This window comes from Cervus canadensis, chromosome X, assembly GCF_019320065.1.
Source record: "Cervus canadensis isolate Bull #8, Minnesota chromosome X, ASM1932006v1, whole genome shotgun sequence".
NCBI lineage: Eukaryota > Metazoa > Chordata > Mammalia > Artiodactyla > Cervidae > Cervus > Cervus canadensis.
Window position 1 is genome coordinate 103,330,197 of NC_057419.1, and position 21,696 is coordinate 103,351,892.

At 42.1% G+C, this 21,696-nt stretch overlaps 1 protein-coding gene across 12 annotated transcripts in view; it reads right to left on the minus strand.

Moving 5' to 3' along the window:
* FMR1 (FMRP translational regulator 1) overlaps positions 1-9,005 on the minus strand; it is a 39,716-nt gene extending 30,711 nt beyond the window's left edge. For 7 of the 12 annotated variants that reach the window (XM_043458421.1, XM_043458423.1, XM_043458417.1 and 4 more), the window contains exon 1: positions 8,697-9,004. In XM_043458421.1, the coding sequence (XP_043314356.1) occupies positions 8,697-8,747 (51 nt within the window). In that variant the 5' untranslated portion in view covers positions 8,748-9,004. Of the gene's footprint in view, positions 1-8,696 lie in introns of all 12 variants that reach the window. The other 5 variants (XM_043458419.1, XM_043458416.1, XM_043458412.1 and 2 more) reach the window with 1 other exon arrangement.
* Between the last annotated feature and the right edge of the window lie 12,691 nt (positions 9,006-21,696).

The window sequence follows — 21,696 nt, forward strand, 5'->3', positions numbered from 1 at the left end:
GTCCATTTTCATACCAAAGGTAAGCTTCCTGAGGGTATCTTTTATTTACAGTTGAACTTCAAAGTACCTATTATGGGTTCAAGGAATAGTTATTATCATGGATCACTGCCTAAGGGGTTCTTATCCTAGCCTCGCGGACGAAAGGTATTTGTGTGGTTTCGGGGGATGGGACTGGGTGGGGATGCTAATCAGGGAAGACAAATAGAAGAGGGTGAGGTTCCTATGCAGCAGGCCTAAATGTGCAGTGGGAACAAAGGCTCAGACCTGGAGAAACAGCTAGGGGTGTGGTAGAAATAAATCCTCTGTGGAAAGGAAGTGAAGACAATTCAATAGGGGGAAAAGAACAGTGCTTTCAACATATGGTGCTGGGACAACTAGATTATCCCCTTGCAAAAGAATAAATTTTGGCCTAACCTTATACCACATACAAAAATCAACTAAAAAGTATCAAAGACTTAAAGGTTAGAGCTAGAACTATACAACTCTTAGAAGAAAATATAGTAGTAAATCCCCCTGACTTCAGATATTGGGAAGATAACTAGCTTGGAGTAAGACCCTTCTTTAACTTCGCTATGTATCCTCAGTAATTGGCACAATTTCTGGTATACAGTAGGTACTCAATAGATGTGTTAAACAAATAATTCAATGCAAATATGGTGGTAAACAAATACATCGTCAAAAGCCAGAAATTAAAGCACTGTTTAAAAACTAAAACTTCCCAAAATATCAAATTAAAACATATCAGCCAAGTATTAAATAGCTGTGCAAAGTCACTTCAGTCGTGTCCGACTCTATGCGACCCCACGGGCTGTAGCCCACCAGGCTCCTCTGTCCATGGGATTCTCCAGGCAAGAATACAGGAGTGGGATGCCATTTCCTTCTCCATTAAATAACTGCTCCTAAGAAAAACAATGGCAAGTAAGGCAGGGCCCTGGAAACCATTTACAGTTGACCCTTGAACAACACAGGTTTGAATTGTGAGGATCCACTTACACATGGACTTTTCCCAGTAAGTATAGTACCCATATTTTCACTTCATAGACATTTAAATTATCTAAAGGGGGGGGGGGAGTTTGTGTTCAATTAGAGGTCACAATATGTGGAATCAAAGGAACTTGGGTTTGAGTCCCGATTCTGTCCAAGCTGTTTCACCTTCCTGCCTTCGGGTGAGTCATTTATCAACTGCTTTTGGTATCCCAGTCCCAGTGTTCAAGGGTTGACTGTACATTGAACCTAAACAGAGACACCAAACTTCTGTAATTATGCTGTAAAGAATAGAGCAAAGCTATGCTAAAAGAAAGTTTCCTTGTAAGATCAAGGTGGACTATAATGGAATCTAGGTGTTCTGCTATATCCAAGATGCTAAATAATTATTTCTAAATTAAACATATGTCTGTATTTTTATAGTTGTTCGTTTCAAGTGGGGGGAATTCACATTTTCTTCTTTTCATTGTGATATTGCTTATTTTCCCTCAGCTATATTTAAATCACACATTTTCAACAGAGTGTTGAGAACTCTAGTTAACTACTGACCATGATATCTTAGAATATACTAGAGATTTCATAAGGGTGTATGCCCCCACTGCTCTAAGGGGTTTGCCTCACTATTACTATAGCAACAGCAAGGCTTGATTTTGAGTAAAGTTGAAGGAACTGGACAATTAGTTTTCTAAAGTAAAATTAGCTTTTTAGTTTTAGTAATTAGTTTTCCACAAATTACAAATAAAGGGAGAACAGGGCCCCCCTGCCCTCAATTTCTCCCCTGTCTTGACAATGATGGCTAGTATCAAATTAACAATTTGCTTTTTGAGGGTGGGACTTCTATTAGGAGCTAATCCCTTATTTACCAAAAAATGTCATGGCCTCTGTCTTCATCCTTGTCTGAAGTTTTATGTTTGCATGTCATGGCAGTTCCAAGTATTAGTTCCTTACTTTATATTATGGGGCTTTCCAGGTGGCGCTAGTGGTACAGAACCTGCCTGCCAATGCAGGAGACACAAGTTCCATCCCTGGTTTGGGAAGATCCCCTGGAGGAGAGCATGGCAACCCACTTCAGTATTCTTGCCTGGAGAATCCCATGGACAGAGGATCCTGGTGGGCTACAGCCCATAATGTTGCAAAGAGTCAGACATAATTGAAGTGACTGGGCATGCACGCACTGTATATTAAATGCTGAAAATGTTAAGCCCTTTAGTCAGCTAAGAGAACCTTGTTACAGCTGGGTGAAGATTTGTTCTCACTAAATCAGGTATCTTTCCAATACTACTGCCCTTGTCTAAAACTGTGCTACTGTTCACCACTGAAGCTGCTGGTCATGTGTAAATATTTCTATTTAACAGGTTACAAGTAAATAAAATTAAAAATAAGTCTCTGAGTTATACTTGCCACATTTCAAGTGCTCAAAAGCCACACATGGCTTAGGACCTACTGCAGAGGACAGCACAGGCAGAGAGCATTGCATCATCACAGATGGACAGATCTGTGGACAGCACTGATTTCAACACTTAGAAATTTCGGGGAATGATTTCAAATCCACGTTGAAAGCACTCTAAAAGTTCGTCTCATTATTACACAGCTACATTTTAACTTTTCTTTCTATTTGCCAAAAAGTTTTTGTGCAGTTTAATCACACTCATTCACCACATTTGCCTATTTCCTAAAATTAAACATTCCTTCAAAGGAGGAAGATCTGCAACGGTTGTGACTATTTAAAAAAACAAAAACTGCTCTCAAAGACTGTAAAAACAATTCCGGATGTACAGTGTCAAAAATGGTTTAAGCAATCATCACAGCCTACCAGGGCCACTGCCTTCGAGTTAATGAGGCTTATCTGTATATGGATGTTTGCATGATTGTTTCAAAACCAGTCATTTTTAGTGGAATAAAAGAAATTCATAGGTTACCTCTGGTTCACACACTCGCCAAGCACAAAGGTCTCCTGTGACTTCAGAGGCCTTTTGCTAAAATTCCAACAAAGGTCCCAACTTTCTGTTTCTCATCATACTTTCTCCAATAACTCTCCTTTTTGGCCCTGCTCCTCCCTTATCCCAATAATCATGTCCTTTCCTTCCCTGGCCGCCCCCAGAGCACTATCACCCCACCCACCAACTTGGAAAACTAAGGTTGGTTGCACTCTCTACCTATCCACACATCAAAGTTGATAAGATAGGTTGAGGGGATTTCTGTGGGGTTGGTTACCAAAGAAGGCAACTGAATGGGTTTGAATGAATACAGGAGGAGAGTTGCATGGAACTGGATGAGAACCAGGGCAATTACAAGAGTCAGTAAACTTGGTGGTTGTATTCTGCTGTGGGGACTTTCCTGGAGGTCCAGGGGTTAAGACTCCACGCTTCTACAGCAGGGGGCCCACATTCAAGCCCTGGATGGAGAACTAAGATCCCACATTCCTTTATGGCCAAAAAAAAAAAAAAAAACCACCCCGCAAACAACAACAACAAAGAAAAGAGCCTTTGAGGAAAGACAAAACAAAAACGAGTTTTGTTGTGAATGAGAGCTAGGTTCAAAATCTTGATTCTATGACATAATAGCTGTGGGACTCTCCAAGAAGTGGTCTCTGGGCCTTGTATGCCTTGTCTGCATAAGTAAGGAATGGATACAGAACTGGACTTGCTGTCTGCTGTTGTGAATAAAGATATCACACATGTCTAGTGCCTAGCATGAGGCTTAACACATAGTTGGCACTAAGTAAGTTACAGGTAAAGCAGAGAGGGGCATATTTTATAAAAGACGCAGAGCCATAAACACTCTTGCATTTGAGAAAGTTACATTTCAAAAAATCATACTTAAAAAAAAGATTAAAACTTAGGACAGAAAAAGAAAAGGGTAGTTCCTCAAAGATACTAAATACTAACAGGTCATTCAGACTTTTAAAAGGAAAAAAAAAAGTGACAAAAGCTTTTGGGGTTTGAGAAACTGCTAAAAGTGCAGTTAAAGACAAGACACCTAAAGCAACTATACTCCAAAAACAAAAAAAGACAAACACAGACTTATCATCAAGGGGAATAAACACAAAATCAAAAAAAAAAATCATTATGGGATCCCCCCACCTTACTGGCAACTGGGCCAAAGAGGCAATCATAACATCATACTAGCCAAAGTGTGTCATGACTAGATATCTAATTCCAACATCACATCACCCGGACTGATGAAACCAAAAGAAAGTCTGTCCCCATTCTGGCGAACTTTTACTCTCCCACTACACCTTACACCTTGGCAAACTCTTCTCACAAACATGACAGAGATGACTGTGTAGAGAAATTTCAGTGTAAGCCACTGACCAGCAATGAACAGCTATTACATTATCACTGAAGACAGCTCATGTAGTGCAATGATGATTCTCATTAGAGAAAACTTAAAAGCATCGCAAAATATCCCTCCTCAAGAAAAGCTGTAGGAGATAAGATGATAAGGACATATGAAATCTGATAAAATATGATTCAAAGCCAAGGCTTCACATACAAAGTGAGTTATTGCTTTGCCACCCTTTGAATGTGGACGCTAACAACATATGAGAATCAACAACAGAGAGGGCAAAGTACAATAAAGCTCATCAACAATTCTTCCAACCACAGTGCATGACTAGGAATACTTGACTTCATTTGGGCATTTACCACAAATTCTGAGAAAAATGCATTCTTTCTGGTTCACCTTGACCCAAAGACAACACACAGGTACAGAAAGAATAGTATGAAATGAATTATTAATTTCCCTGTGCCTATGTATTCTAACTTTTGAATGCATCAGTTCTTACCTGCTCCTAATGTAACAAAAGCAAATATTATAGGAAAATCAAAGATTTCAAACTTTATCTTTCATTAACAGGCATTCACATGAAGAATTACTGTGTGCAAGAGTTGCTAAAAAGGAAGCCTATACATAAACGGAGTATTTCATGATGTCATTGTATGAACTTATAAAATAATGCTGAACCCACAAATCTTACACCTCCTGCATTGGCATTCAGGTTCTTTATGACTAGTGCCACCTGTGAAGCCCAGAATAATGTTAAGATAGTGTTATAATAACAATTACAATAAAAAAAGTACAATGAAAATTTGAAAGTGAAAGTGTTAGTTGCTCAGTCACGTCTGACTCTTCGGGACCCCCATGGACTGTAGCCTGCTAGGCTCCTCTGTCCATGGAATTCTCCAAGCAAGAATACTGGAGTGGGTTGCCATGCCCTTCTCCAGGGGATCTTCCCGACCCAGGGATCGAACCTAATTCTCTTGCAATGCGGACTGATTCTTTACCGTCTGAGCTACCAGGAAAGCCAATTCACTTCTTTAAGTTAAATTTCATTGCTTCAGGAAGTCAGAGTACCTCATCTCAAAGCCCCAATCTAACCCTTACTAGCTCTGCCAGTTAGTAATAAGTCACCTACCTCATCTCTTTGTACACCTATATCCTTATCTATTACCTAAAATGGGAGTAACAATAGTACCTCACGGTTGTGGGTGGTGATTAAACAAATTTAAAAGAGGTAAAGCACCTAGAACAGTGCCTGGCACCTAGAAAGCTCTCAGTATCTGTTAACAGTTATGCTCGTAGTTATGCCAAGAACCACATTCTCATAGTGGTCAGGAATCAGAAATCCAACTATTATAACACTGAATTTTACATTTACTTAATAATATGTGGAGATTTTCAGAGTGCATGAGTATGAAGTTGGAAAATGCTCAATTCAAAAGGGTAATAATGCTGCTTGCAAAACACTAAAATGGGTGTTTAGACTGGGAAGAAAAAAAAAATACAGCTGACCTAAAGTTGTACTTCCTTGAAGTACAGAAGACTTCAGAGAAAATATGAAGAAAATGTTAAGTTAAAAAATTTCCCCTTGATCGTACATTTTTAGGCAGATGTCCTGATGATAAAGACCTTTTTCAACATTCTTTGTTTAGGAGATGTTTTGTAAAAAATTTTGTGATGTATAATTCAAGTGTTCTCATGTCTTAAGTAACCTAGGCTCTATATGGTGTACTCATGACTTTTCCAAAGTCAAAGAAATACCTAAGCATAAAAATAGTGGCTCTGACAGTTACTAAATTTAACTTTCAAGTTTTTAAGAATAAACACCAGAGGGAAAAATACAAATGAGCTGTTATGATCTTAGGGTTTAGATGTCATGGTTCTGTTGATTCTGAACCTGAAGTTTTAGTTAATTTTTTAGAGGAAAAAACCCACCTGTTACCAGCATACAATCTATCCAGTTTATACTGCAAATCTGGACCATGTGCCCAGAAGACAGAGAACTGCACCTTCCAGTATGGCGGTTCTGGTAGGCAAATCAAAGTCTGAATTCAATTATAGTGAAGTCGTTCGAGTTGTTTAGTTCCTTAAGTCTTTTCAATCTGGTGAACCTAGGTTTCCAATTTTTCGTAAATGTAACATTTCTTCATAACAGTTCATTTTTTGTCTTTATTTCCCATCTTTTCTGTCCATCCCAATGGACAAGTGACTTACTTTTGCTTTACTTTTATAACTCAGAACAGTATTGAGTCCTATAAGAATTTAAACCTTTTTCATTCTAGAAACTATTTTTCTACCAACACAGACCATTTGAGGTTTTCTTAAAAACAAAACATTATAAGCATCTCAGCAATTTTTCTGCATGTGTCTGTTCACCATTTAACATTTCCCCTCAAGGAACTAACAGACAACCCACTCCTTCTATTCACCTTCATATTAAGCAACTTTTGTTTAAAAAAACAAAAAAGAGGCGGGGATAAAGAGGAGAGATAGAGGGAGTTTCTTATATTCCAATCAGTTTGCAACTAAAATCACAAAGCAAATCATAGGCTGCTGGAAGAGAACAATAAATCCTTCAAGACTAGGATGTGCTTGCCCTCTATAGCAAGCTAACTCCACTAAAAGACAGTAAGAGTGATATTCGATCTAATATCACAGATCTATTAGACTACCGCTCCACCTTTAGCCCCTATTCATATTTATTGTATTTAGCGTCCCAAATATAGTGAGCAAAACTACCAACCTAGGAATCCCAGGGACGGCGGAGCCTGGTGGGCTGCCGTCTATGGGGTCGCACAAAGTCGGACACGACTGAAGCGACTTAGCAGCAGGAAACAGAAGGGTTCTATGCAAACTAATCAGCAATAATTATGGATCATTGAAATAAATGCAACCAGAAACTGCAGTTAACTGGAAGAATTTTATATTGGTGAGACTTAAGAACAGAAATGCTGGGTTAAATTTCTCCTCCTTTTACAGCAAAAGATTTTATCATTTTGCTAAAAGCATGGAACAGTTTACGTACTTTACTCACTTATGAAATATAATGCTCTCCAAATTTCTCCATGAAATAGGTAAACACATATATAGTTAAGTCAATGTTTATATGCCTATACCTCGTTTGAAACGTTTATGTTTTTCTATGTAGATTTAATGGCGCTTGGACAACTGGCAATATTTAATTTCCACACTTTCTTCCATATGCACCTTCTGTTGCCAAAATGCTGTAGTAAGGTGGGACATTACCTACCGAAGTTACAGAGAGACATTCAAGAGGACACGAGGACTTATAGATTGCTAGATCTGCAGCAAGTATGAACCAACAGAGGCACTACCTGACATATGAAAATATTATTAATCCTGTTTTTGAAAACGTAACATATTAGTGAGATATGAAATGCTGTACTTAAAGCCTGTAGCAAAACCACGCATGCCTATTTAAAACCTCAACAATATAGTTAGCTGCAGCATTACACGTTCAAAGGTAAGTCAAGCGCTTGAAGCACAAAAAAATCATTTCCACTCACTTAAAAAAAATCCATAGGAATGATATACGCTTAGTAAATTTCCTAAAGTTTCATGGCATATATCCAGGCCTTTGGAGGGTTATTTTTTTTTCTTAAGTAGTAGAGTTGCCAATGTTTTTTGACGCTGAAGCATCTGTATTCCAAAATTTCCCACATTTATAACGGGGGTGGGGAGGGCGCAAACATTCAAGATTACCAAGTTCTTTAATCCATCACTCGGATATGTAAGGGTCTTCCTGAAACTTTTGAATCTAAAATCTCTTTTGAAATCCACAAAGAGAAGTCACTAATAATCAGTTGCCATTGTGATTTGGTACCAACTACAGCTTCTTACTCTTTCTTCACACCGCTCGCCCAGAACAGTGGAGCTCTCCGAAGTTCCAAAGCTGGACCGGAAAAAAGAAACCAAAGGAGAACGCAAACCGTCTTTGCAAGGCAGAAGGCGGCTTGACGGAAGCGCCCCCCGCTCCTTGGCAACTACCCACACGTCAGGCCCGGATCCCACTGGAAAAGGTTATTTAAGAAAACAGAAATAAGCCTTCACCGTCACTTCGCGCGGATACTGGTGCTTCCCGCCCGGATCTCTTACCTGCCGTCGGCCCTCGCCCACCCCCAGCGCTCCCTGCTGGGGCTCGCTCCCAAAAGGGCACCCTCTTTTCCTTGCTCGCTTCTCATTCCGACAGACGCCGGGGCCTCACACCGGGGAGGCAGTGGGGCTCCAGGGGTTTCCCAAAGGCCCGAAGTCCGGTCCTTCCCTCCCTCCCCAACAACATCCCGCCGAGTGCGCCCCGGCCCCCGGGCGCGGCGCTCGGGAAGAGGGCTCCAGGCCTGCCTCCGGCCGAGGCTAAGAAGAAAAGGGAGCGAAAGCAGGGCGAAGATGGGGCCTGCCCTGGAGTCAAGTACCTTGTAGAAAGCGCCATTGGAGCCCCGCACTTCCACCACCAGCTCCTCCATCTTCTCGTCCGCCCTGCTCGCTTCGGAAGCCCGCCCTCGAGGTGGGCTGCGGGCGCTCGAGGCCCAGCCGCCGCCGCCGCCGCCGCCGCGCTACCGCACGCCCCCCGGCAGTGGCGCCGCAGTCACCGCTGCCGCCTGCGCTCGCCGTCGGCTCGCCGCCTGCTCCGAAGCGGCCCCTCACCGGAAGTGAAACCGAAACGGAGCCGAGCGCCTGACTGAGGCCGAAGGATCCGGCCGCTCCGCGTGTAAACAGTGAAACCGCGTCATGTGACCGACGCCGCCCCTCCCCCCGCGGGTTCGGCCCCTCGGCCCCGCCCTCTTTCCCCTGGCGGGCCCAGGAGCGCGCGCCTGCGCGCTGCTCCGGACGGGCCAGGGTGGCCGGGCGCAACGTGAGGCGCGCGGGCTCGGCGTGCGCGGGCTCGGCGGCCGGCGGGAAGACTGGAAGGGCGGCGACAGGTCTTATCGCTGGCCGAGGTCGCGCCTTTTGGCGTGGCCTGGCGGGGTCCTGAGCGCCCGTTCCGTTAGTGGGGGCTGGGGGGCAAGCCAAGGGCTCGTGAAAGGGCCTCCCGTAGCGAACAAGTGTGTTCACTTCGCCAGGTCTGGACTGGCTTGGGTCGGAGGTGGTTTTTGTTTTGTGTTTTTAAGTGGGGCAGAGCCTAATGGAGCTGGAGGTGGAGTGGGAGACAAGAATGGAGGTGAAAAATTAGATTGACGAAGACTTTAAACTAGTTAACAGTGGCAACAGCGGTGACCAGGCTTGTGTGACCCTTAGAGACAGAAGCTGAGAGTAACGCTTTCCCCTCCCCGGGAGATCTTGGGCCTTCCAGTGTGCTAGGAGGGGCAGTGGATTGTGTCAGGACCTCTGGAAATGTTTTTCCTCAGACCCAGCCCTGACCCACGTACTCCCCTTCCCTCTGTTCTGTTTCATACCGTTTTGACACACGTTTAAAAAAATGCGCTAAACACCCGTTGATTTCTTTGCAGTTAATTTCCCTACTGTTTCATGCCTGTCGCATGCCCGCCTTGCACCGGAGGTGACCTGTCTACAGGGGCCAGTGCACCTCTTTGCAGCTCTCCCCCCTTACCCTTCACAGTAGAACAAACCCTAAATTTTTCACATTGTTGCTTCTGCACTATGCTTGTACCCACCTCGACCTCGGTTTCCTTTTGAAGGCTTGTATTCCACTGAGAAGTTTATTGAGCCTTTACCTTATACCAATGGAGAAGGAAATGGCAACCCACTCCAGTATTCTTGCCTGGGAAATCCCATAGGGGAGCCTGGCAGGCTGCAGTCCATGGGGTCTCAAAGAGCCAGACCTGGTTTAGCGACTAAACAACAACTATGTGCCAGACGGCTTGCTGCGCGCTCGTGAAACATTGGTGAAAGAAAAAAAAAGTGAAAAGAAGTAAAGAAAGGACCACCTTCATTGAACTTGGAACCTAGAGGAACCTGCTGCTGCTGCTAAGTCACTTCAGTCGTGTCCGACTCTGTGATCCCATAGACGGCAGCCCACCAGGCTCCCCCGTCCCATGAACATAAATTATCAGAAAAGAGAATCGAGTGGCAGCTGTGATAAGGGCTCTGAAGGATAGGTACACCTATGATAGTGGTGCAGGACCCACTGTGGGGTGGGGGAAGGGTGGTCACAGCTGGGAAAAGACTCCACCTGGAATGTGACCAGTGAGAGTTAACTGGCAGCACTGAGTTGGTGGAGGCGGTTGAACTGCCCCAGGCAGGTTCCCCAGAATGTGAGGCATCCTTGGGCCTCCAGTTCCCTTCCCAGCCCACTCCTGGCCAGAGCAGCCGCCTTGCCTCTGGTGGGGCTCCAGCATGAAAGCCTCAGATCAAGGCCACATTCCTTGAGGCCACGTAAACAGGAGTGATTTGTTGAACTAGGGTTTCTGGAGTCGCAAGAGGCAAAGATTCCAGTGCGGCTAAAAGAGACTTATCACTGTTGACTAGATGGAAGCAGAGCAGAGCATCAGCCTTAACCCCAATATAATAAAGGGGGACAGATTGATACGGATGATTCTAACTTTCACGTGTAGGATGTTGTTCAGTTTACTCCAGGCTTTCAAATATTATCAGCTCTTCATAACCACTGCAAGCAACACTAAACCTGGTGCTGTTCCCTGAAGCTCTGATGCACTTTCATGCCTTCGTGTGTCCCAGTGCGTCTTGGCCCCCAGAAATCTTCTCATTAGAGTTATCGGCTGGATTCCCATTAACTTGTAATTTGTATCTCAGGTGCAGAGAGTTTACTCTGCTCCACAATTCTCAGCATGTTATCATCAGTCCCTGCAAGGCCCTTTTCTTATTTATATTGTTTTACTTTGGTTTATTTGTCCTTGTCTTTCTCAATACCCACTCTCATTCTTTTTCTAGACACAAACTGCAGTATGTTTGGTATGGATCCTTGATCATTTAAGACATGGGGTTTTGTGTATGCCTTTTACATTTATGAAGATGGTCCTCGACTGTAAATCTCTTATTTCCCACTGTTTTCACTCAATGCTACGTTCTTGAGCTATATCCACAATACTGCAGTTTCCCTAGTGATGGGCGTCTAGGTTACTGCCAACTCCCTTATGTCACACTGTGGTGAAAATCCTTGTGAGTGTCTTTATGAACCTTTGCAAGAACCTCTTTTGTGCTCTTAAAGACTTTGTACATGCCTCCTTTTTCTCACTCCAGTACTCAGCATATAGAAGGGATTCAGTCGATGTTGAATACCTCACCTATGATGCTTGATGTACTGTCATCACTTATTTACATTTCTGTTTTCTTTGTTGGACTGTGAGTGCCTTATGGGCAGGAGAGATGTCTTAGGTATCTTTATGTCCCTGGCACATTCAGAGTGGTTGATTTTAGGAAATCTTGGATGAATGAATTCATGCCTATCCTCACTACCTCTATGTACTATGACTTGGTCTTTCCCAGTTAAGTGTAAGTCTCAGCCTTGCTCTGATCTCTAGGTCCTTGAAATGCCCACTTTCAAGACAGCTCAGCTGAATTCAGACACGGGCTCAGTCCCACTCATGAACTTGTTACTCCCATATTCTTTCTCCCTAGCAACCCCTTCTTCCAGGTGATTGCTCAGGCCTAAAACTGTCATTCTGACCCTCTCTTTCTCTCATGCATTGAATCCATCAGCAAATCTTTTCAGAGTCCACAACCTATTTCTTACCACTTGTGCTGCTAAAACCATGGTTCAAGTCCCATTCCTCTTTTACCTGGATTATTTTAACAACTTCCCTAGTCTCCCTGCAGTCACTCTTAGCCTCTGTCTGTTCTCAGCACAGACATTGACCCTATTCAGGTGTCAATCAAGTCATTCTGTTTTTCAAAACCTTCTAGTTGTACCCTAAATGCCTCAGCGGAAGGCCAAAGTCCTTATTCATTCTGGCCTCAGTGCCCTTCAGTCACTGGCCTCACTTATCTCCTCTGTCTCTCACCTTTTATCTCCTTTATCTCCATTCCAGCCATACTGGCTTCTTTGCTGTCTCTTGAAAACATCACGTAAGTTCTGTCTTCTATCACTAAAATGTAAGCTCAGTGAGAACAGATTTTTTTTTTTAATTTACTGCTGGTTCCCAGTGCCTACCACAGCGTTTGGAACATAGCACGTACCTACTAAATATTTATGAAATGAATGAATCCGTGTTGAGGATGTAGCTTGGTTCCAATCTGCTACCGTACTTATATTTACCCAATATGAGAATGATGCTTCAGCACCTCTAGGCTTGCCTTGGCCCCTAGCTTCCATTAAATTGTTACCTGTTGTCTTTGCATTGATTTATTCTGTGTTATTTCCTGCTGCTTTGAAATTTGAGCCCTTTGAACGTTTTTCCTGCCTCAATCCCAACTGAAATGCCCTTTGCCCTTTCCAACTCTAGAAAACCTATGTACTCTCTTGGACCTACCTAAAGCCTCACTTTTTCCATGACACAGTCTTTGACACATTCATCTTCATTCACTTCACTTTGACATCTTCTTTGAACTAGACATTAGGAAAAAATTAAATCATAGTCCTTATGTTTTAGAACAGTTTAAGATTTACAGAAACATTGAGCAGATAGTAGAGAGTTCCCATATTGCTTCCCTGATACCTCCCTCTCAGTTTCCTCTATTATTCACATATTGTGTTACTGTGGTACATTTGTTATCACCAGTGAGCCAAAATTGATTCATCTTATTAACCAAAGTCCATACATTAGTTTAAATGGACTTCCCTGTAGCTCAAACGGTAAAGAATCTGCCTGCGATGCAGGAGACCAGGATGTGATCCCTGGATCAGGAAGATCCTCTAGAGAAGGGAAAGGCAATCCACTCCAGTATTCTTGCCTGGAGAATCACATGGACAGAGAAGCCTGGTGGGCTACAGTCTGTGGGGTCACAAAGAGCCAGACACGACTGAGCGACTCACACACACATGTACATTGGTTGTATGGTGTATGGGTTTTGACAAATGAATGATGTCATGTATCCCCCATTATAGTATCATAAAGAATAATTCCACCATCCTAAAAATGACCTGTGCTTCACCTATGTATTCATCAGCTCAACCCCCTACTCTAGGCAACTACTGAACTTTCTACTGTCTCCATACACTTGCTGTTTCAGGTATGTCATAGAGTGGGAATCATACAGTTCAGAGCTTTTCCACCTTGGCTTCTTTGACTTACTGATAGCATTTAAGGCTCCTCCTTGTCTTTACATGATTTGATAGCTCATTTCTTGTTAGGGTTGAATAATATTCTGTTGTCTGTATGTATCACAGCTTATTTATCCATTTGCCTATTGAAAGACATCTTGATTGCTTCCAAGTTTTGACAGGAGTAGAGCTGCTATAAGCATCCATGTGTGTGTTTCTGTGTGGATATGTGTTCAACTCATATGGGTATATGCAGTACCTAGGAGTGCGGTTGCTGGGTCCCATGCTAACAGGATGTTTAGTTTTGGAGAAACCACAAAACTCTCTTCCTAAGTGGCTGTGCCATTTTGCATTCCCACCAGCAATGAATGAGTATTCCTGTTGCTCCACATCCTCACCAGCCCAACCTAACTTTTAGTGCTGTCAGTGTTCTGGATTTTGGCCATTCTAAGAGGTGTGCAGTGGAATCTTATTTTGTTTTAATTTGCAGTTCCCTAATAGGGGCTTCCCTGATAGCTCAGTTGGTAAAGAATCCACCTGCAATGCAGGAGACCCCAGTTGGATTCCTGGGTCGGGAAGATCCCCTGGAGAAGAGATAGGCTACCCATTCCAGTATTCTTGGGCTTTCCTTGTGGCTCAGCTGGTAAAGAATCCGCCCTGCAATGCGGGAGACCTGGGTTCAATCCCTGGGTTGGGAAGATCCCCTGGAGAAGGGAAAGGCTACCCACTCCAGTATTCTGGCCTGGAGAATTCAGGTCACAAAGAGTCGGACATGACTGAGTGACTTTCACAATGACTTATGATATTGAGCATCATTTTGTATGCTTGTTGTTATATGTATATCTTCTTTGAGAAGGTCTCTTTTCAGATCTTTTGCTCATTTTTATTAATTTTAATTGGAGGATAATTATTTTATGATATTGTGATGGTTTTTGCCGTACATCAACATGAGTCGGCCACAGGTATACATGTGTCCACCCCATCCTGAAGCCCCCTCCCACCTGCCTCCCCACCCTATCCCTCTGGGTTGTCCCAGAGCTCAGATCTTTTGCTCATTTTTAAATTGGGTTGTTTCCTTATTGGTGAATATTAATAGTCTTTTGTATATTTTGGATACCAGCTCTTTATCAGATTGTGTTTTCCAGATATTTTACCCAGTTATGGCTTGTCTTTTCTTTCACCTGTCTTTCACAGAGTAGAGATTTTTCATTGAAAACTCCGACTTAATCAATTTTTTCTCGATTATGCTTTTGGTTGTACCCAAAAAGTCGTTAACAAACCTAAGTTCACCTGGATTTTCACCTTTGTCACCTTCTAGAAGTTTATAGTTTTGTGTTTTGCATTTAGGTCTGTGATCCATTTTGTGCTACTTTTGTGAAAGGTATAAGGTCTGTGGCTAGACTTATTTTTTGCCTATGAATGTCTAATGATTTTAGCACCATTTAAAAAAAAAAGACTTGTTTTTCTTTTCTTTTTTTTTTACAGACTTGTTTTTCTTTTTTTTTTTTTTTTCTTTTTTACAAGACCTTGTTTTTCATTGATTTTCTTTGCTCCTTTGGAAAAGATCATTTGACTATATTTGTATGGGTCTAATTCTGGTCTCTGTTCAATTCACTGATGTATTTATTCTTTCATTAATACCACTGTCTTGATTACTGTTGCTTTTTTAAAAATAATTTTTATTGGCGTATAGTTGCTTTACAATGTGTTAGTTTTTACTGTTGATTTAAAGGAAGTTTTAAAGTCAGTCCTTCAACTTTGTTCTTCTTCAATATAGTTTGCTATTCTGAGTCTTTTGCCTTTCCATATAAACTTTAGAATCGGTTTGTCAATATCCACAAAATAACTTCGCTGGATTTTGATTGGGATCACACTTGATCTATAGAACAAGTTGGGAAGAAGTGACAATTTATCAGTAATGAATCTTCCTATCCATGAATGTGGAATGTCTCTGCATTAGATCTTCTTTGATTTCTTTCATCAAGGTTTTGTAGTGTTCCTCATATAGATACTGTACATATTTTGTAAGATTTATGCCTTAGTATCTGATTTTTTTTTTGGTGCTGATGTGATACTATATTTTTAATTTCAAATTCCAATTGTTCATTGCTAATATATGAATCTCCCTTTAACCACTGCTTTTGCTATATCCCATAAATTTTGAAAAGTTGTATTTTTTTCATTAGTTCAAAATATTTAAAAGTTTCTCTTGAAACTACTTTTACCCATGTGTTATTTAGAAGTGTGTTGTTTAATCTCCAAATATTTGGGGATTTCCCAGTTATCTTTCTGTCATTGATTTCTAGTTTAACTTCATTGTGGTCTGAGAGAAGACCCCGTGTAATTTCTACTATTTCAGATTCGTTATGGGCCATTCTTGGTGAATGTTCCATGTGAACCTGAAGTCTTATGTTAATCTGACTAGGGGCTGAGCTGTGTTTGCTTCAGCTGTTTCAATGTCAGTTTCTTCTAGTAACCTTATGTTTGTCTACTTTGTTATTTTGAGTTTCCCTAAGAACTCCTCCTTACATAGTGTTTCTCAGCTCTTTTAGTTCTAATCAACTATTATACTGGAGCCCTGTTGATGTGGTGGCAAGGCGTTGGGGAGGGGATGCATTCTGTCATCTTATGATTAACTCCCAGATTTTTAGTGGGCCTGAGTCCCTGGGCTATGATCTTCAAAAGCAAATCTTAGCTTTTTCCCCTCCTTTTAGGTGATACAGAAAGGTTAGAGGGGACTGGCAATGGCTAATAGCCCCTCTCCCAGGTTGGGAAGGCTTGAGTAAGCAGGCATTTGTTACAAAGAACACTATGTGTATTTTAAAATGGTTGTGTTTTCCATCCTCCTGCAGGAAACTGGAGGGAATTTTTCTCTGAACTTCACTCTGAGAACCTGGAGTTGGGGGTGGGATGGGGGTGGGGTGGGGGTAGGGGAAGGGCAGGCTGGTTCCCAGAGGCAAAAGCAATGAAAATATAGGACTTATCCCAAGATTGATTCCCCCAGGAGTTTTCAACTCTCAAGCTAGTCCCACTCAGCCTCAAGCAATTCATCAAAGCCAGCATTTAAGTATTCCTACCAATAATTGGTTCCAGTGGCTTCTGCCTCAGGTAACCTAATCTCTGTTGTGATTATCTGTATTCACCTGTCTCTCCACATTTGGGGCAAGCTATTTGCCTGGTGATGTCAGTTCTCTAGGTCTAAGAAAAGTCATTGCTTTTCTGTTGCCTCAATGTCTTTCTTGTTTTAAGGCTTGGAGTGACAATTTCTAAGCTCTTACTCTACACGTCAATTTCTAAGCTCTACACTTCAGAGCTTGATAGTAAACATTTGGGTTGGAATTTCTTTTGTACTTGGGGTTTGAATGTCAGGATTCATGTTCATAGTCCAAACATCACCAATAAGCCTGCACAGGTGGAAGTATTAATGCTCAAGGTCAGTTCAGTAGCTACTTCATAAAAAGATAATCACATTATTTTCTCTTTATCGTTTAAGAACAAATAAGCGTGTGATCTGTGGCAGACACTGGGTTGGCTAACTCCTCTTCCATTCCCAGCCTCATTCTCTCCTGCTTGCCTCTACCCTAGAGGCTGCAAAATCTAAATATGCACATTTCCACCCCCACCCCCCAGCTAGAATGGCCAAGTGACGTATTTCTTTGCAATTAAGATGTAAACATGGACAGGAGTTGGAGCAAACTCTGGGAGTTGGTGCAGCCTGGCGTGCTGCAGTCCATGGGATCGCAGAGTTGGACATGACTGAGCAACTGAACTGAAGATGTAAACATAAGTTACTGGGAAGTTTCTGGGGAAGCTTTTGCTTTTTTTGAGAAAAGGGGACAAATTTGGCTGATGTTGCCTCTTCCTCTGTAATGCCTGCCTTGGCAGTGGATGAGGTGCCGAAAACGAGGAAAACCCTGAGAAAGCTAGGAAAACCATGAGAGGGGAGCCAAGAGAATCATGGTGGTATCACTGGACTGTCACCAGCAGCCACCTACCACCAGAAAAATAAACCCCTACTTGATTAAGCTTTCCAAAGATAGCTTTTCTATAACCTGCAGCCATATGCAGTTCTAACTGATGGAGCACCTAACCGAACTGGAATCTGGGGTACAAAACCAAGAAATCAGTCTAATAGATAAACAGGAGGAAAAGCAGCAGTAAATTTGGTTACAATGAACAAGTGATGCTGACACCTACCCTATTCAAAGAATGAAAGGAATGATTAGTCTTAATGTTGAAATAATGAGGGCTAGAGCTTTGACTGCCATTTGTTATCTACATATGTTACGTGAGATGTGGAGGGAATATTGATTCTGTGAAGTTCAGAGTACCAGTGACCAAGCATGAGAAAAAGGCAGTTTTCATGGAGGTGGGGCTTGCAGCAGTATCCCAGTACTGCACAGAGGGAACCAGTCTAAGGATGGATTGCTAGAGTTTTCTGAATTTGCCAGTCCTCTTGGGAAAGTTATTTGATCTGTGTTCAGTTTCCTTATCTGTAGTGAAAGTGAAAGTTGCTCAGTCATATCCAACTCTTTGTGACCCCATGGACTACACAGTCCATGGAATTCTCCAGGCCAGAATACTGGAGTGGGTAGCCTATTCCTTCCCCAGGGGATCTTCCCGGCCCAGGAATCAAACGGGAGTCTCCTGCATTGCAGGTGGATTCTTGATCAGCTGAGCTACCAGGGAAGCCCTTATCTGTAAAATGGGGATAATAAATAGAATGCAGCTCACTGGGGGCATTGTGAGCATCAAAGGAGATAATCTATGTGAATAGCTTAACCAGTGTCTACAAACAGTAAGGGCTGTATCAACTGTATTAGGACTGGGTTGTGGATGTAGTCCTCTGCTTGCTTTGCCATCACCAGCCACAAACGTACAAACTCTGCCTCGTTCTGCAGAGCAGCACACCTGATGGCTTGCTCTCCTAACATCAGTGGAGTACTCCAAGAATGGCTCTTCTTATCAGGGCAGAGAAATATTTCTAAGCTATGATGGACCTTGGTTTGATCATTCATTGGAACTTGATAACTTGCCAAAGTTAAGTGAACTTTCACCTGAAAGGCAGTAAGCAAAGTCCTTCAGAAGTGTGGATTTGTTTAGTTACAATCACATTTAGAGTTCTACTGGGAATTAACTGAGTTTGGAGGTCTGTGTGTCCTTTATGAAATGGGGAATATTGTCTGTCTCCAGTCTCCTGGCATTTTTCTCATCCTCTTCATTTCTCAGAGAAGATTTACAGCGGTTACTGACCATTACTGTACTGCAGTACTGGGTCAGTGCATGTTGCAAGTGTGACTCTGTTTATCAGTATGATTACATTTGATTATCTATCACTTAAACCTAACAAATATTGACCTAACTAAAAGATTTTATTTTTATTTCATTATCACATGTAATAAAAAGTCTGGAGACAGGTTGGGTGGAGCAGCTATGGGAGCTCCTTCTGCTTCACACTCACTGTCCTTGATGTTGCCATGCTTGCAGGTTGACTGCTTCTCCTCCAGGTCTTGAGCTTACATTCTATGCAGGAAAAAGAGGAAAGAACAGAGTGCACAAGGCATATGCCAACTGCTCGTTTCCCCACTCCCTAGTTTTCAAATCAGAAAAATAATAACTTTCTCAGAAGCCCTTGTAGACCTCTGCCTCCGTCTCATTGGCCAGCATGATGTTATCTGGCCATGCAGAGCTGAAAGGAAGCCTGAAGCTTGACTTTTTTTTAGCCAGACACATTGCTGTGCTAAACAAAACCAGGCTTCTTTTGGAAGAGAAAATTGTGAGTGGTGTTGGGTATGCAGCTAGCGGAGAGTGCCACACTTTGCATCCGCAGTGTCGACTGTAGAACAGTAATAACTGGGGTAACCCTGGCTCACAGTTGCAAGCTAGTTGATAGAGTAAAGGATGTGGGTAAAAAGTGTGGAGATTTTTGTTCTCAGCCTCCATGAAAAGGTTGCCTATTTTGAAGGAGTAGAGGAAAGTCCAACCTCAGAAATAGGATCTGGGATTGTTATATTATAAAGCAACACTCTAGAGCTTTCTCGCTCCTCTTTTTAATGACAAACCTGCCTTTTCAGAATTAACAAGAAGAAATATTTTCTATACCCTTTTGTATCTAGACAGAGCAGGGCTCAGACTCTTCTCATAGAACTGACATAAAAATATTTCAACTATTTAAAAATTTGGGGTACAAGGAAAGACTGAGGGATGTTAACAGACAAAAAGAGATTAAAAAGATATGCTGACAAAACGCAATGTGGTATTCTGGATTGGCTCCTGGGAGAGAAAAAGGAAGGTAGTGGGAAAGCTAGTGAAATCAGAATAAAGTTGGTAGTTTAGTTGATAGTAACATGCAGAAATTGGCTTCTTAGTTGTGACAAATTCAAGGTGATGTGATGTGTTAACCTTAGGGGAAACTGGATGTATGGGAACTCTAGATTAGCTTTGTAACTGTTTTGTGAATTCAAAATTATCTCAATATTAAAAATGGATTGAAGAATTAAGGGAATGCTGGAGGAAAAAGTTGTTACATGACAAATGAAGTATTTACACTTCCTTAGTAGCCACTGTAGTTAGAATGAGTGGGATCCAGATGTACTAGAATGAGCCTAAGGTATTTTTCACAGCTAGAATTGATGCATGTCCAGAAAATGGATGGGAGGAAGGCCACCATGAGTCTGTTTTTCATGAGAGATGCAAAGCCTGTTAGGAAAAACTTAGATTTGGAGTAGAGAGATCAAGCAGATGTGGTCCAAGGACTGAGGCCACCATGGGACAGGACTGATTGTTAGTGTGGTAATAGTCATTCAGATTGTTTCCTGGTTCTAGAACCCCTAGCATCATGCCAGAATTCTAGATATAAGATATAGTATGGAATTTAGAAAAATGGTACTGATGAACCTATTTGCAGGTCAGGAATAGAGACACAGACATAGAGAATGGACATGTGGACACAGAGAGGCAAGGAGAGGGTGGGACAAATTGAGAGAGTAGCATTCACACATATACACTACTGTGTGTAAAACAGATAGCTAGTGGAACTAGTGGAAAGCTACTATTTAGCACAGGGAACTCAGCTTGGTGCTCTGTGATGACCTAGAGGGGTAGGTTGGTGGTAGGAGGGAGGATCAAGAGGGAGGGGATATATGCACACTTATAACTGATTCACATTGTTGTACATCAGAAACTAATACAGCATTGTAAAGCAATTGTACTCCAATTAGAAAGTGAAAAGTGAAAATGTTAGTCCCTCAGTCATGTCCAGCTCTTTGTGAACCCATGGACTGTCATCTGCCAGGCTCCTCTGTCCATGGGATTCTCCAGGTAAGAATACTGGAGTGGGTTGCCATTTCGTTCTCCAGGGGATCTTCCCCACCCAGAGATTGAATGTGGGTCTCCTGCTTTACAGGCAGATTCTTTACCATCTGAGCCACCAGGGAAGCCTCTAATATTCCAATAAAAACATAATAAATGAAAAAAAAAAAAAAAAGACGTCACCAAAAAAAAAAAAAAGGTGAAGCAGTAAAAGAGCCCTTAAAGCTGTACTGAGGATGGAAGGTATCGGCTACATTGAGCCCATGATTTTTTCAAGTGATGGACATAACACTGGCTCTGTTAGCAGTGATGGGCGTTCCATCTTCAGTTTGCTGGTCACAGGACCTTTAGCAATGGCCCCGAGCATCAGTGACCTAATAGGAGGCCAGAGGTACTAGCAGTCATGTTTCCAGTTAGCCATGGTAGCATAGTTTTAGTGATAGGAGATCTAAATACAGGAGAAAGAAATATAAAATGCCTCAGGAGCCAAGAAGGCTAGTTCTAAGAGATCACATGAGGCATAATCAGGGACTCACCAGAAGTATTTTTGAGAAGCTGAAGAGGCAAAGATTTTATCAGAATTGTACAGAAGCATAGTCAGAGTCACACTAATATACAGCTGACATTGGGACTCTCTTTTGACACCTTGGTTGATGTGACCTGAGAATCACAGTTTATGCGAGAATGCATTTTGTAAGGCCTCACTATAGAATAACAACACTGTAGAACTGATTGCTATTTGCTGGGTTCTTTTAGTGTGTGAAATCTAACTTATGGATGCTGACCAAATACAATATGATAAAAAAGGAAATGAAAATCACTTTGGCTTGAAAGAATGTGTCCTTGAAAATATTACTCTCCCCAATAAATGGTGATCTTGCCTTGTAAGAAAGAAAATAACAAGCTACATGTTAAGCACACTTATTATTCATGGAAACTGACCAATTGATTATTCAGGAGAAATTAATTCTTCAGCACCAGGG